General features: G+C 49.4%; 1 protein-coding gene across 1 annotated transcript in view; it reads left to right on the forward strand.

The window, feature by feature from the left end:
• The window catches only part of ubap2l (ubiquitin associated protein 2-like), a 75,046-nt gene extending 59,387 nt beyond the window's left edge, over positions 1-15,659 (forward strand). The window contains 6 exon segments of the mRNA XM_052045824.1: positions 1,946-2,163; positions 4,501-4,606; positions 6,314-6,387; positions 9,808-9,879; positions 9,881-9,997; positions 15,121-15,659. Coding sequence (XP_051901784.1) covers positions 1,946-2,163; positions 4,501-4,606; positions 6,314-6,387; positions 9,808-9,879; positions 9,881-9,997; positions 15,121-15,396 — 863 coding nt within the window. The 3' untranslated portion in view covers positions 15,397-15,659.
• Positions 15,660-15,921: the final 262 nt, after the last annotated feature.

Below are 15,921 nucleotides of genomic sequence, written 5' to 3' on the forward strand. Positions count from 1 at the left end.
TCTGGACTTCCTGGGAAGTTAGTGCTGCAGCAGGAAAGCCTGGAGGTGGAAAAGTGGTTGGTTGGCAGTCCAGCCAAGAGAACAACACCGCCCCTCTGAGGCGGGAGGTTGTAGATCCAACTACAGAGTGAAGATTGACCTTCCCCAGTGCCATTGGATTGGTTGCACCAATGCAAATGCCCATCTGCCCCCTTTTGGGTGGGCATTGAATGTTCTTCCTCCTGACCTATTTATCTCTTAAACCAAATCTTTTTAAAATATAAAATTAGTTGCATCTGGTCATTGCCTCATTATCTTGCTGTTGTAGAGAAGATAAGATTTCTTTATTAGTCACGTACATCGAAACACAGTGAAATGCATCTTGTTGCGTAGTGTGTACTGGGGGCAGCCCACCAGTGTCGCCACACTTCCGGCGCCAGCATAGCATGCCCACAACTTCCTAACCTGTATGGCTTTGGAATGCGGGAAGAAACCGGAGCACCCGGAGGAAACCCACGCAGACACGGGGAGAACGTACGACCTCCTTACAGACAGCGGCCGGAATTGAACCCAAGTCGCTGGCGCTGTAATAGCGTTACGCCAACCGCTGCACTACCGTACAGCACAGAAGCAGACCCTTCAGCCCACATGTCCGTGCCAACCATCAAAGGACCTATAAATACTAATCCCATTTGCCAGCACTTGGTCTGTAACCTGGTGATTCAAGTGCTTGTCCAGGTACTTACTAAATATTGTGAGAGTATCTGCCTCTCTCAAGCAGTGCGTTTCCAGATTCTAACCACCTTTGGCAGGGGAAAAAATTCATCCCCTCAAAACCTCTCGCTAAACAGTTTGGGTCTATGTTGTTTGGAGATTAAGAAGAATGAGGGTGATCTTTTTCAAAAATACAAGATGCTAAGGGGGCTTGACAGGGTAGGTACTGACTTTTTTTAGTGGGAGAGCCTTGTAGAAGGGGGCATGGTTACAACATGAGGAACTGGTTGTTTTGCACTGAGGTGGGTAGAAATATCTCCTCTCAGAAGGTAGTGAATATCCGGAATTCTCTGTATCACCTCCCCGCACCACCCCCCCCCCCCCCCCCCCCCCCCCCCCCGAGGATGGTGGAGGCCAGGTCATTAGAATTATTTAAGGGGGAAATGGATAAATATTATGAACAATTATTGTGAGCAATTTTGGGCCCAGATCGAAGGAAGGATGTGCTGGCCCTGGAGAGGCTCCAGAGGGTTTTCACAAGAATGATCCCAGGAATGAACGTATGAGGAGTGTTTAATGTCTCTGAGCCTGTACTGAGTTCAGAAGGATGAGTGGGGAAGGTAGCTTCTTATTGAATCCTACCAGACACTGAAAGGCCTGGATAGAGCGGACATGGAGAGGATGCTTCCATCAGGGACGTCCCTTTGGAACTGAGTTGAGGAATTTCTTCAACCAGGTGGTGGTGAATCTGTGGAATTCATTGCCACAGAGGGCAGTGGAAACCAAGTCATTGGGTGTATTTAAGGCAGAGATTGATAGGTTCTGGATTGGTAAGGGGGTTAAGGAATATGGGGAGAAGGCAGGAGAGTGGGGTTGAAGAAAAAGCACCTGATTGAATGGCAGAGCAGACTCGATGGGCCGAATGGCCTGATTCTGCTCCTGTATCTTGTGATCTATTTGAAAGATCGAGGAATTGAGGGCTGTGGGGAACTGGCACAGGAAGAGGCCAGCGTAGATCGGCCGTGATCATATTGAATGACAGGTCAGCCTTGAAGGGCTGAGTGGCCTGCGCTTTTTCTTGTGTACTCACCTTAAACTATGCCTTCCATGTACAATTTTCCTGCTGTGATTAATTGGCTGTGCAAGCACTTTGGGGAGAAATGCACTGAGGTGCATTTCTTGACAGATGTTGAAGGGGTTTAAACCGGTCCCCGATGTATCTTCTCTCCCTCCCCACCCAACACCTCTGCAGGCGACCTCACCAAGTTTGGACGAGGGGATGCTTCATCTCCAGCCCCGGCCACCACCCTGGCACAGCCTCAGCAGAACCAAACGCAGACCCACCACACCACCCAGCAGACGTTCCTCAACCCGGCCTTGCCTCCTGGCTATAGCTACACCAGTCTGCCGTACTACGCCGGGATGCCCGGACTCCCCAACACCTTCCAGTACGGCCCAGCCATGTTCGCTGTGAGTATCAGGGAGAGAAGCTTTGTGGGGTGGGGGGAGAACCAGGGGTTCCAGATCATCGGCAAGGAGATCGGGCTTTGGGACACCAGCGGAAACCAATTTAATTTAAAGAGTGAATCTACCAGGTGTTTGGGGAGGGGGGGGGGGGGGGGAGGGTGAAGAACTCCCCAGATGTAGCTCAAAGACTTGGCCCCATGGACCCTAGACAACAGATCGAGGGTTGCGTGGATGTCTGTCTCTTCAGTGGCACTTGGGGATGGACAATAAATTCTAGCAACCCCTCTGCCACTGCCTCCTGTAAATTAAAATAAAAACATCCATGCTTTCAAAGAGATGCTTTAAAAAAAAATTGTCTTGTGGAGTTATACAGCAGGGAAACAGGCCCTTCAGCCCAACTCGTCCGTGCTTACCAAGGTACCTACCTGAGCTCGTCCCATTTGCTTGCGTTTGGCCCACATCCCTCCAAACCTTCCTGATCCATTTACCTGTCTAAATGTCTCTTAAATGTTATATTTGTACCTGTCTCTACTGCTTCCTCCTGAAAGCTTGTTCCATAAACCAGCACCTTTGTGGAAAAATTTGCCCTCAGGTCCCCTCTAAATCTTTCCTCTCTCTCCTTAATCCTATGCCCTCTGGTTTTAAACTACTGTAACCCAGAGAAAAGACTGTGACCATCCACCCCATCTATGCTCATGATTTTCTAAACCACCTAAGGTCACCCCTCAACCTCCTTCGCTCCAGGGAAGACAGTCGCAGCCTATCCAGCCTTTCCTTATAACTCAAGCTTTCCAATCCCAGCAACATCCCTGTCAATATTTCCTGCGCCCTCTTCAATGCATTCTGGACTGTCGGAATAGACAAACTATTCCTGCTGCTTGGAGATTCCAGGACAGAGCAGAGTCTTAAAAACCAGGGGCAGGGTTTCAGGGGTTGAGATTGAAAGCGGCTCTGCACACACGGGGCAGGAGGTATTTGGGATTCCATACCAGAAGCGACAGGGCCAGTTGTCAAGCTGAAACCCGAGATTGATTTTATTCATCGGAAGTGTGGAGGGAAGTTAGGGCCAGAGAGACGTCTTGATGAAGGCGATCTCTCTGATCGGTGTAAGAGGCTGCAGGGCTGAGTGACCTGTTTAGTCACAGAGTGGGTGGATTTGACTGCTGCTGGTGCTGTTAACCTTCCGATTCCGGTGCCTGCTCCTGGAATCGGACATGAGGTTTTAAATCTGGGCGTTGCTGGAGGCACCCAGGTGTTATTTGTTCCCTTTATAGGAATATAGGTAGTCCTGCTATAACGCGATAGTTATCGTAGAATCATAGAACAGTACAGCACAATACAGGCCCTTCAGCCCACAATGTCGTGCCGACCTTTAAACCTCGCTTAAGACTGACTAACCCCTTCCTCCCACATATCCCTCTATTTTAAATTCCTCCATATGCTTATCTAGCAATCTCTTGAATTTGACCAATGTACCTGCCTCCACCACTGCCCCAGGCAGTGCATTCCATGCCCCAACCACTCTCTGGGTGTAAAACCTTCCTCTGATATCTCCCTTGAACTTCCCACCCATTACTTTAAAGCCATGCCCTCTTGTATTGAGCATTGGTGCCCTGGGAAAGAAGCGCTGGCTGTCTACTCTATCTATTCCTTTTAATATTTTATACACCTCTATCATGTCTTCTCTCATCCTCCTCCTCTCCAAAGAGTAAAGCCCTAGCTCCCTTAGTCTCTCCTCTATGTTCTTCAAAAACTTGCGTTATAGGAAGTCGAGTTACAACAGAACATGCTGTAGTTGCTTTCAAAGCACAGACTTAAACAGCTTTCCCCGCTCGTGCTGTAATCGATACAGCCCGCATAATGCAAATAGTGTCTCCTAATCCATCAATTGTGTTAGAGAAGCATGTTATAACAGAATTATCTGTAGGTCACTGCACCTGAGTTGCTGTGAGCAGCCAGTGAGTAGATCTGCAGCTGAGTTTGAGGGATTTCTGGGCGAAGAGAATCGGCTGGTGTGGAGAAGGCAGATGGGTGTTGACAGTTTTTGTGCGCCCTTAACTCCTCCGTTTGAGACGCGATCGATTACGTACTTGGAGATCATCCTCCTGGGTTTGTCATGAGATTTTGGCTGCTGTCTGTCCCCTTAAGGGCCTTGTTCCTCTGGGGCTGGCCAGAGTCCACTCACGAGGTGGTCATAAGTATCGGGCTGCTAGTCGCTGGCTGAGTGCATGGGGGGTGGGGGGGGTGTGGTTGGTGTGGTGGGGGTGAAGAGGGACCAGGCAAATTGCACACTGTGCGAGCCTGACTGACTGACGTGTGACTCTGCCTCATTTTCCACAGGTCCCCCCCACCTCGTCCAAGCAACACGGCGTCAATGTGAACGTGAACGCAACGGCAACCGCCTTCCAGCAGGCGAGTGGTTACGGGACACACGGATACAGCACTAGTAAGTGGCACCCAGCAACCCCCATCGAACAGTGGCAGCTTCCAACCTACCTAGAAGGTAGTCACATCAGTTCAATTCCTCCATCCTGTCTACCTTCCCGTTGACTCCATGTCTCCACAACTTCCAAACCAAACCCTTACAGCTCTTTCCCTGCCCCTCTCCCCTTAACCATACTGAGTTGTCTTCCCTAGAGGTGAGTCCCACCAGAATTTTTGAGTAGCTCTTGTCTGCCAGTCTTGGGCGAAATCTCAGGAAGCGAAGCCTTGAAATGCCCACTGGTTTACTGTGACAGCGGGCACATAACCTCGGATTGGGATTGGTTGGTGTTGCTGCATTCATCATGCCAAGCTTGGTCCTCCCTGCACCTTGCTTCCCAGCACCCAGCCCAGTGTGGCTTTGCTTACCGCGGCCACAGTTCGGAAGGCGGCTGATAAAGTGGCTCTTTCCCTGCTTCGGCTCTCTTACCTGCCCTCTCTTACCTATGGGTGGGGGTTTGCCTATCTTCCCTGACTATAAGTGTGGGCTCTTCCCAAACTCGGTGGCCCTGTGTCCCAACTCACATCGTCCATTCCCCGTGTGTGCTGGACTCTACCGGCTCCCATTCTGACGATGCCTAGATTTTAAAATTCTCATCTGTGATTCCCTATCCCTTCAGCATCTACACCCTCCCCTTCTCTGTAACGGCAGCCTCTGCAACCCTCCTCATCTTCATAACCCCCACTTGTAAGCCCCTCCAGCTCTTTGTCCCTTCTCTACCTCTGTACCCTCCAGCCCCTTACACCCCTCTGTCTCTATAATTTCTTCCAGCCCTCATCCTTGGTAACCCCCCTCTAGCCCCTACACCCCTCCCCGTCTCTGTAACCATCTCCCCCCCCCCCCCCCCCACCCCCCCCCCCCCCCCCCCCCCCCCCCCCACACTTCTCCCTTTCACTGTAAACCGGTCTTGACACCCTTCCCTATCTCTATAACCCCTCTCTGGCCCCTACACCCTTCCCTTTCTCTGTAACCCTCCCAATTTCAGCCACGATGATCTCTAATTTCCACCATTGCTGATGGCACTTTCAGGTGCCCGGGCCCCCCAAGCTGTGAAATTCCCCCCCCACCCCATGTCTCTATCCGCCTTTATCCTGCACGTTTAGCCAGGCTTGTGATCATCTGTACTAATGTGGCTCACGATCTTTGTTTGGCAGTGCCCCAGTGAGGCACCTTGGGGTTGTATTACTGCTGTAAGGGCACTGCATAAATGCTGGCTCATTTGAGCAAATGTGAGGTTTATAATCTTTACAGCTCTTCCACTCCACATCAGCCTGTTCTCACCCTCTCCATCTCCACCCATCCCTGTGTCCTTCCATTCCTCTCCTCGTGTTTATGAAGCTTACTGCTGCTTAAACCCATCTCTGCAGCTCAATCCCTCCCTGTGGGATTGTGTCCCACATTTTTAGATAAATCCTGTATTAAATTTAATAATAACCCTTTTTTTATTCGTGTCCCCACCTTCGTTTCCCTTCCCAACCACCACCACCTACCCTTTATCAAATCTGTTATCAAACTCTTAAGGATTTTAAAAAACTTTCGGTGGGTTGCCCCTTGCCCTTTGAAGCTGCACCAATCACTCCTGGTTGTGTAGCCTCAGCTTGCAAATTTTTCTCCCGTAACCTCAGCCCCTCCTCAGACCGGGTTATTCACCGCTCTTTCCTCTTCCAACAGCTGGTGTATCAGTAACCTCAAGCAACACGGGTGTTCCAGACATCTCAGGATCTGTGTACAGCAAAACCCAGCAGGTAAGTGCGTTGCCGTTTGGAAGGTACCTGAAACCTCGGCTGGGTTGGGGAGGTTAACAAAGCTTGCCACAAAAGTGCGCCGTGGGTCGTTTTCCTGGACAGGGAGTCACAGATTATTACAGAGGGTGGTGGCCGGGGCTAGAGATGAAGCATCCCCTCATCCAAACTTGGTGAGCTCCCCTGCAGAGGTGTTGGGTGGGGAGGGAGAGAAGATACATTAGGGATCATTTTAAACCCCTCCAATATCTGTCAGAAAGTGCACCTCAGATCTCCCCAAAGTGTTTGCACAGCCAATTAATCACAGCAGGCAAATGGTACATGGAAGGCACAGGCTTGAGGTGAATACATAAGAAAAAAGGAAGTGTAGGCCCTTTAAGGCTGACCTGTCATTCAATATGATCACAGCAGATCTGCACTGTCCTGACAGTGATTAAATTCACAGAAAGAGGCTCTTCAGCCCAACTCATCCATGCCAACTAAGATGCCCATCTAATCTAGTCCATTTGCCTGCATTTGGCCCATATCCCTCTAAACCTTTCCTATCCATGTACTTGTCTAAATATCTCTTAAACAGTAATTGTATTTGCCTCTTCCACTTCCTCTGGCAGCTTGTTCCATATACCCACCATCCTCTGTGTGAAGAAGTTGCCCTCAGGTCCCTTGTAAATCTTTCCCCTCTCACCTTAAACTTATGCCCACTAGTTTTTGATTTCCTCTCCCTGGGGGAGAAAGACAGTGTGCATTTCCCCTATCTATGCCCCTCATGATTTTATACACCTCTATGGGGTTACCCCTCAGTTTCCTACGCTCCAAAGAATAAAGTTCTAGCCTGCCCAACCTCTCCCTATAACTCAGCCACTCAAGTCCTGGTAACGTTCTCATATAAGTCATTATCCTTGCAAGAGCTCCTCCTTGGAATGGGTGAGGAAGGGACAAAGCACTGGGAGGTTCCTGGGCTATACCTGGTATGGTAAGGTGTGCGAGGTCACCCAAGTCTGCCTGGAAAGATGAGAGGATCGGCCAAAGCTCAGGGCCCCTCATCGCCACATTTTCCTCTGCATTTCCAACAATGCCGTGCGCCTGTTGCAGAACACTCAGCGGGTCAGGCAGCATCTGAGAGGTGACAGCTCAAAGATTTGGGCAAGGACCTGCCATTCGGAATGGTCTGCTTGGGTATTAGCTGGGGGCCCAACCCTACCCTGAGTACTTTTCTCCTGACCTGAATATAGACTAATAAAATGGGTCTGGGTGTTGTTCTGGATGGACTCCTGAATGCCTACCTCTCCCTATTTGATTGTATTAACCTGCCCTGAAGCAGAGACACTGTTGGATTCCATATTGGGTCAGGTAGCAGGGGTCTTAATTCTTGGGGTTTAAATGCAACCACCAACAGCCCATTGTGTGACTGCAGTGTGCAGCCTTGCTGGAGATGCAGGCTTAGACGTCTGTTGATCCTTGTGGGAGTGCCGGCCATTTACTGCCTCTCCTGGATTGCCCATGAGGTGCATCCCCAGTCCACACAGTGAAGGGGCTCCAAGTGCGCCACTAGGGCAGGAGTTCAGGGTGTGTCATACTGCACTGAAACGGGACCTTCAGCCCACCATATCTATGCCAGCCACCGCACTCCTGTCCTTTCCCAGCAGTTGGCCTGCAGCTTTCTACCCTCTGGTGTTTCAAGTGCTGGTCTAAATATTTCTTAAATGTTGTGAGAGTCTCTGCCTCCATCACCCCCCTCAGGCATTTTGGGTTCCAGCCACCCTAATCTCCTCTAAATTTTCTACCTGTCCCCCTAAGCCCTCTGCCTAAGGGGGAAGGTTTCTCACTATCTACCCTGTTTTTGCCCCTAAACCACCTCTGCTCTAAAGAAAACAAGCCCAGCCTCCTCACCAAAGTGCTGATATGCATTTCCCAAGCCGGGACGGTGCGCGGCTTGGGGAGGAATGCATGAGTGGCGGTGTTCCCCTGCGCAGGTCCCTCGACTGCAGGGGTGACGGGAATCGGGGAGGCGCTGTGAGAGTAGCTGGCACGTGTGGCAGCCAGAGCGCACAAGGTGGTACCAAATGGACGGACTGTGAGCACCTCCACTGTCTTTGGGAGGTGCTGTTGAAGCATATGGAACGAGCCCCACTCTGACTGCAGAAAGGTCTGGTGACACTGTGGCAAGGAATGCTTGGACTGGTCCCTTGGTCTCCCGTGACATGCTCACTGCCCCCTGCTCAGTGAGCATCTGATTATTTTGGGGATAGTCACTGGGCCGTATCGCTGGTGCCGTACCTGTGTGCGGAAGTTCACGCTCTTCCACGCTTGTCGTGCACTGCAGGCGGGCATTCATCTTTCAGGTTAGCAGTAGCCCTTAGCCGCTTCAGCCCTCTCTGCAGTGTAAATTGAGCTCCCAAAAGGCTAAGAACGAAGAGCAGGAGTCCACCATTCGGCTCCTCCAACCTGCGCTGCCGTTCAAGGTCGTGGCTAGTTTCATCTTGACCTTGGCTCCACTTTCCTGCCTGCCCCCTGGACTCCCCTGTTATCCACTCTTAATTGCCTCAGTGAGTAGGTGAGTGTTAGAATGGGGTGGGGGGAGGTGGTGGTTGATGGGAATATGGGGGAGAATTAGGATTAGTATAGGATGAGTATAAATGGGTGCTCAATGGACTGTGTGGAGTTGATGAGCCAAAGGGTCCGTTTCTGAATTGTGTCACTGTTTTCTATGACAAATGTTTGAGGACACAGAAACAGACCTTTCAGCTCACCGAGTCCGTACCAACCATTAAGCACCACTGATCCCATTTTTTTTCCCCACATTCCCATCAACTCCCAACCCTGCCCCCCAGATTCTACCCCTCGCTCACATACACTAAGGGGACAATTTACACCAGCCAGTTAACCCGCCGACCCCACGCATCATTGGGAGTGGGAGGAAACCGTAGCACCTTGGGGGCGCGGGGTGAACCCACAGGGTCTCGGGGAGCACATGCAAACTGCACACGCGTACCCGAGGGTCAAGATCGAACCAGTCATTGGATCTGTTAGGGCTGCAGCTTCGAGCTCTCCACTTCCAACGGCTCTGCCTCCGCAGTTCCCTGGGGTAGAGAGTTTCAAAGCCCCCATGACACTCTGCAAGAAGACGTGTTGCTACGTCAGAGAAGGAATTCCAAACATCCACAGTCCTTGGAGACAAAATTCCTTCCCCGTCTCTGTCTTAAATGGGCAACCTCTCATTCTGAAACTCTGCATCCAGTCCTGGGAAGCATCCTCTGCGTCCAGCACCTTCGATAGATCACTCATCCCTCCACTGAGGGTGGGCTTTAACTTTGACCCCTTCCTCCAGCAGGGGATTGGGGGCACGGGTAGGGTGCAGAAGGGTCAGGGCTAGATTGCTGCTGCTCTGTCGGCTTGACCGTTTATTTCCCCCCTTCTCCGCAGTCTTTCGAGAAGCAGGGCTTTCATGCCGGGACCCCAGCAGCCTCGTTTAACTTGCCCTCGGCCCTGGGGAGCGGGGGGCCCAGTGAACCCAGCCACCGCTGCCGGCTACCCTCCTCCGTTCATGCACATCCTGACGCCACACCAGCAGCAGATGCACTCGCAGATCCTGCATCTCCAACAAGACGGCCAGGTACAAATACTTCGCTACTGAAGGGGCAGGGGGTTCACGTGGCGGCTGTACCCATCTCTGGGCAGGTGCGCCGTCCTCAGAGGTCCAGTGCGTCTTCCATTGTATGATCCCAAAACTGGAAAAAGTTAAGTCACGAGCGTCTACAAGTTTAGGATTTTTGTGGGCGTGGGACTACATAATAAGTTTATTCTGGGCACAACATTAGTGGAAAGATGTCACGCCATTGGTATTGGTTTATTATTGTCACTTGTACCGAGGTACAGTGAAAAACTTGTCTTGCATACTGATCGTACAGGTCAATTCATTACGCAGTGCAGTTACATTGAGTTAGTACAGAGTGCATTGATGTAGTACAGGGTAAAAACAATAACAGTACGGAGTAAAGTGTCACAGCTACAGAGAAAGTGCAGTGCAATAAGGTGCAAGGTCACAACAAGGTAAATCATGAGGTCAGAGTCCATTTCATCGTATAAGGGAACCGTTCAGTAGTCTTATCACAGTGGGATAGAAGCTGTCCTTAAGTCTAGTGGTACGTGCCCTCACGCTCTTATATCTTCTACCTGATGGAAGAGGAGAGAAGAGAGAATGACCCGGGTGGGTGGGGTCTTTGATTATGCTGGCTGCTTCACCAAGACAGCAAGAGGTAAAAGAGTCCAAGGAGGGGAGGCTGGTGTCTATGATGCTCTGGGCTGTGTCCACAACTCTCTGCAGTTTCTTGCGGTCCTGGGCAGAGCAGTTGCGTACCAAGCTGTGATGCATTCAGATAGGATGCTTTCTATGGTGCATCGATAAAAGTTGGTGAGTGTCAAAGGGAACATACCGAATTTCTTTAGCATCCTGAGGAAGTAGAGGCGCTAGTGAGCTTTCTTAGCGTGGCATCTATGTGACTTGACCAGGACAGGTTGTAGTGATGTTCACTCCCAGGAAGTTGAAACTCTCAACCCTCTTGACCTCGGCACCGTTGATGTACACAGATGCATGTACAGGGAGCACAGAAGAGATTCGTAATAAAGATTTCTGGAGTGAGTGACGTTAGTTACACCAGAATCGGACTTATTATCACTGACTGGATGACATGAAATTTGGAGACAGGAGATTCTGCAGATGCTGGAAATCTGGAACAACACACCCAAAATGCTGGAGGAACTCAGCAGGTCAGGCAGCATCTGTGGAGGGAAATGAACGGTCGACGTTTCGGGGCCGAGACCCTTCATCGGGACTGGGACACTGAAATTTGTTGGTTTGCAGTACAGTGCAAAGACACAAAATTACTTTAAATTACAAAAACAAATAGTGCAAACAAAAAAGGAATAACAAGGTAGTGTTTATGGACCGTTCAGAAACCTGATGGCGGAGGGGAAGACGCTGGAGTTGTTTCTCTTGGGGTAGGGGAGGTTGATAGAAAGGTGCAAAGCAGTGAGACAAGGGTGGAGCTGTTCTCGGTTGCCAGAAGGCTTGAGACGGGAGGAGAAGGAGGCGTAGAATGAAAATAATACAGGAGGAAAACCCTTGGTGTAGGAAGTGGTTTGGCTGTGCCAGGGGTGTTACTGGAGTCGGATCCAATCATGGTGCCTCAAAGGGGAGCTGGGTGGGGTTGGGACCAGCTTGGGTTACTCCTGTAAAGGTCCACACCAACTCAATGGGCCAAATGGCCTGTTTCAGTACAGTGATGATGCATTACACAGACTGGGCCCTGCACATGCCCCCTGGGTACAGGGCAAGCATTGTTCTGCTTCATGTTTTCCCCTGCTGGTGGAAAGGATCTAAAGCAAGATCCCGTTGTCTCTTCAACGATTCCCAGAGCGCTTTCTCTCCAGTGTAGTCCGCCGATGTTCCTTGACCAATCATCACCAGAAGTGTGGTGTCAGGCATTTGTTATGTTACTGCCTGTGGGAGCTTGCTGTGTACAAATTGGCTCCACATTCCCTGCATTCCAACTGTGACTAGTCATAAAAACATTTCTTTGGGTGCAAAGGGTAAGTGTTTGGGACGTTGCATGGTGGTGAGAATCTCAATGGAAATGGAATCGCCTTATTAACAGTAAAGGAAACAACATGCTCAGCAGATATGGTAGGATCTGTAAAGGAAAAACAGAATTAACATTTCAGGTCAAAGGTGCTCCCCAGGTTGTGGTAGGATTCTGTCTGTGAGGAGACACAAGAGACTGCAGATGCTGGAATCTGGAGCAACACACAGTGCTGGAGGAACCCAGTGGGTCGGGCAGTATCTATTGGAGGGGAATGGACAGACATAGACTGCAGATGCTGGATACAGCAGATGAAGGGTCTTGACCCGAAACATCGACTGTCCATTTCCCTCCACGGATGCTGCCTGACCCGCCAAGTCGCTCCAGCACTTCATGTGTTGCCTCTGTTCCTGCGAACTGTTCATAACTCAGAAAAGGCGGCCGTGGACAGAGTTCCCACACAGCAGAAGATGCCTGCAGCCCCTCAGCTGCCAGCAAATCCATCCCGCTGGTCTCCCAAACACTCGCTCAGATATCCTAGCTGTGCATAAGTCAGGTGTCCGTAAGCTGGGTTCTCTTCTGGTTGACAGCACACCAGTTTTGCTGAGCTGTTCTGTTTTGTTGCATCAATGCTACGCCAGTAACCATCCTTTTGTGTTGGTACTGACGTGACCCTCAAGGCATAGATTTAATATTTTGGACTAAAGGTACAAAGGGGATGTGAGGGAAAGCTATTGCACAGAGAGCACTTATAATCCAGCACTTCAGGGCTGGTGGAAACTGAATCGGTCTGGGCTTTCAGAAGGGAAATGGAGAACCCTTGAGAGAGAGAGAGAGGTTTGCAGAGCTACAGGGAAAGGAGAATGGGACGGTGGGACGGGATGGGTTCAGTGGGTCAAATAGCCACATGTCATATTCAGTTTTATCATTGTAATCCTCTGCTCAAAAGAAGCCAGGAAGAGGATCAATCAGTCCTTCCAGTTTGTTGATTGTGACCTAACTCCATCATTTTCCCCTTTTGAGTTTTAAAAAAACCTTGTCTTAAACTATGGGTTAAAATTTAAAGCAAAAATAAAACGAGATGCTGGAGGAACTCGGGTCAGGCAGCATCTGTGGAGGGAAATGGACAGTCAACGTTTCGGGCTGACATGCTTCATCTGTACTGAAAGAGTGGAAGGAAGATGCCGGTACAAAGAGATGGAGCGAGAGCTGGCAAGTGATAGGTGGATCCAAGTGAGGAGGAGTTGATCCTCAGGTGGGAGGGGAGGGAAGGGTGGAGATAGCGACAGGGGCTGGGAGGTGATGGGGTGGAGGCAACAGAGATGCACCCCTCCTCACCTGGATCCACCTATTTCTTGCCAGCTTTTGCCTCACCCTCCCCCTCATCTCTTCACACTGGCCATCTACCATAGTTTAAGACAAGGTTTTTTTAAAACTCAAAAGGGGAAAATGATGGAGTTAGGTCACAATCAACAAACTGGAAGGACTGATTGATCCCCTTCCTGGCTTCTTTTGAGCAGAGGATTACAATGATAAAACTGAATATGACATGTGGCTATTTGACCCATTGAACCCATCCCATCCCGACTCGACTCAGTGCCCTAAACTTGGTTTTCCAGCGTGCCGAATACTACTGACTGGCACAGTCCAGGCTGCAGGAGGACGTGCTGAGGGACACACTGAAGCTCGGTGCAGCCAATGCAAAGGCTCTGTGGGGAAGAACTGCAGTCTAGGCTCCTTCCGCTACTGCACGTGGAGGGGCTGAGTCGGGTGGGGAAGCCCCTCGAACATTGAAATGGTGCACCACCCAGGGGGCCATGTGGGTGGCAATGGTGCTATGGTTTAAAAAAAAGTCTTAACACTACTGAATGTATTGACCATGAGTGTAAAAACTTTTACACCATTTATTCTTGGTAAATTGGTTCATTATTATCAAGTTCCAAGATTTAGTGAAAAACCCTGTTTTGCACGCCATCCATACAGATCATTTCATTACAACAGTGCATTGAGGTAGTACAAGGGAAAATAATAACAGAATGCAGAATAAAGTGTTACAGTTACAGAGAAAATGCAGGGCAAGCAGACAATAAGGTGCAAGGCCATAATGAGGTAGGTTGTGAGGTCGAGTGTCCATCTTATCGTATTCAGGGACGCTTCAAGAGTCTGGTAACAGCGGGATAGAAGCTGTCCTTCAGCCTGGTGGTACGTGCTTTCAGCCCAATGGGAGAAGAGAGAATGACTGGGGTGGGGTCTTTGATTATGCAGGCTGCTTTACCGAGGCAGTGAGAAGTGTAGGCAAGTCCATGGAGGGGAGGCTGGTTTCTGTTATAGACTGAGCCGTGTCCACAACTCTCTGCAATTTCTTTCGGTATCGGGCGGAGCAGTTGCCATACCAAGCTGAGATGTTGGTGGGTTGAATGGCGGTTTAGAATCTGGGGGGAGCCGATGGGAATGTGGGGAGAATAAAATGGAATTGTATGTTTACGTATAATATGCTGGCTGCTTTCCCAAGGCAGCGAGAAGTGTAGACAGAGTCCATGGAGGAGAGGCTGGCTTCAGTGATGTGCTGAGTGTTTTATTTTTTATTATGAATAAATTTCATTTTTAGAAATAAAAAACTTTCCTTTCACAATTACTGCCTGACTCATTGAGTTTCTCCAGTAATCTACTTCTTGATCCAGATTCCAGCATCTACGGTTTAAAATTCTTGCTGCCTCAGGAAAACAGCCGGCATAACCGAAGTCCCACCCACCCTGGATATTTTCTCTTCTGAAAAGCACGTACCACCAGGCTCAAGGACAGCTTCTATCCTGCTGTTATAAGACTATTCAACGGTTCCCTAGTATGATAAGATGGACTCTTAACCTCACAATCTACCTCGTTATGACCTTGCACCTTATTGTCTTTCTGCACTGCATTTTCTCTGTAGCTATTACACTTTATTCTGCATTCGGTTATTGTTTTACCTTGTGTTATGTCAATGCACTGTGTAATGAATTGATATGTATGAACGGTATGCAAGACAAGCTTTTCACTGTACCTTGGTACATGTGACTATAATGTTCCAATTCCAAAATTTTTTGCAAGGAAGTGTTTCAGAGGAGGATAAAATATATTTTTGTGCTTTCTTTTTATGTGTGCGTTGCGTCTCTTCAAGAGCGGCACGGGGCAACGTACTCAGGCCAGCAGCATCCAGCAGAAATCCCAGGCAAACAAATCGGCCTACAACAGCTCGGGCTACTGGGGGTCCCAACTGAGCAGAGCAGAGGACTCCCCCCCCACCCCCCCCACCGCGGGCACCGTCCGCTACACATATCCAGCTTTGGAGGAAAAAAACCCTGAAAAGAAAGAGAGAGAAAACGGGAAAAAAAAATGGAATTCCCCGGATAGAAGTGGTGACAGCTCACCCGACACCACGTCCGGCCACACTTAAACCAAAACAGCAAGTTAAATTAGCAAAGTTTTAAACCAGAAAAAAAAAGCTCTGCGTTGTGTCTGTGATGCCACCTTTACTGTTGTATGTAATATAGAATTTGTAATTCCTCCTCCTTTCTGCGTTAAGATTACGAGATGCTTGTTTGTTTTACCTCTGCGCCCCTCGTTCCCGATGAAGGAGCTTCACTACCCTAGTGCAAATTTTTTTTATTTACTTCCCAGACACCTCCCACGCCCTCGTCTTTTCTCCCTCAAACCCATCCCCACTCTGCCCCCTTCTTTAGGAATTTCAAGTGATATGGACAATGTGGTCTCTTATATGGCTTCTTTGAGGTGTTATTTTGTACTGTGTTTCAATTCAGTGAATGATGTATCTCTTGTGTATATATAAACAACACAAAGAACTGTAGATGGATCCAGTTTCTCACCTGCTCTTTACGGCTTTTTTTGTAATTAATTTCATGACATAAAATGGAAAAAAAACGGAATTGCATTGGACAACTTTTTACCGGGTTTTTCTTTG

Source organism: Pristis pectinata, chromosome 40, assembly GCF_009764475.1.
Source record: "Pristis pectinata isolate sPriPec2 chromosome 40, sPriPec2.1.pri, whole genome shotgun sequence".
Classification (NCBI taxonomy): domain Eukaryota; kingdom Metazoa; phylum Chordata; class Chondrichthyes; order Rhinopristiformes; family Pristidae; genus Pristis; species Pristis pectinata.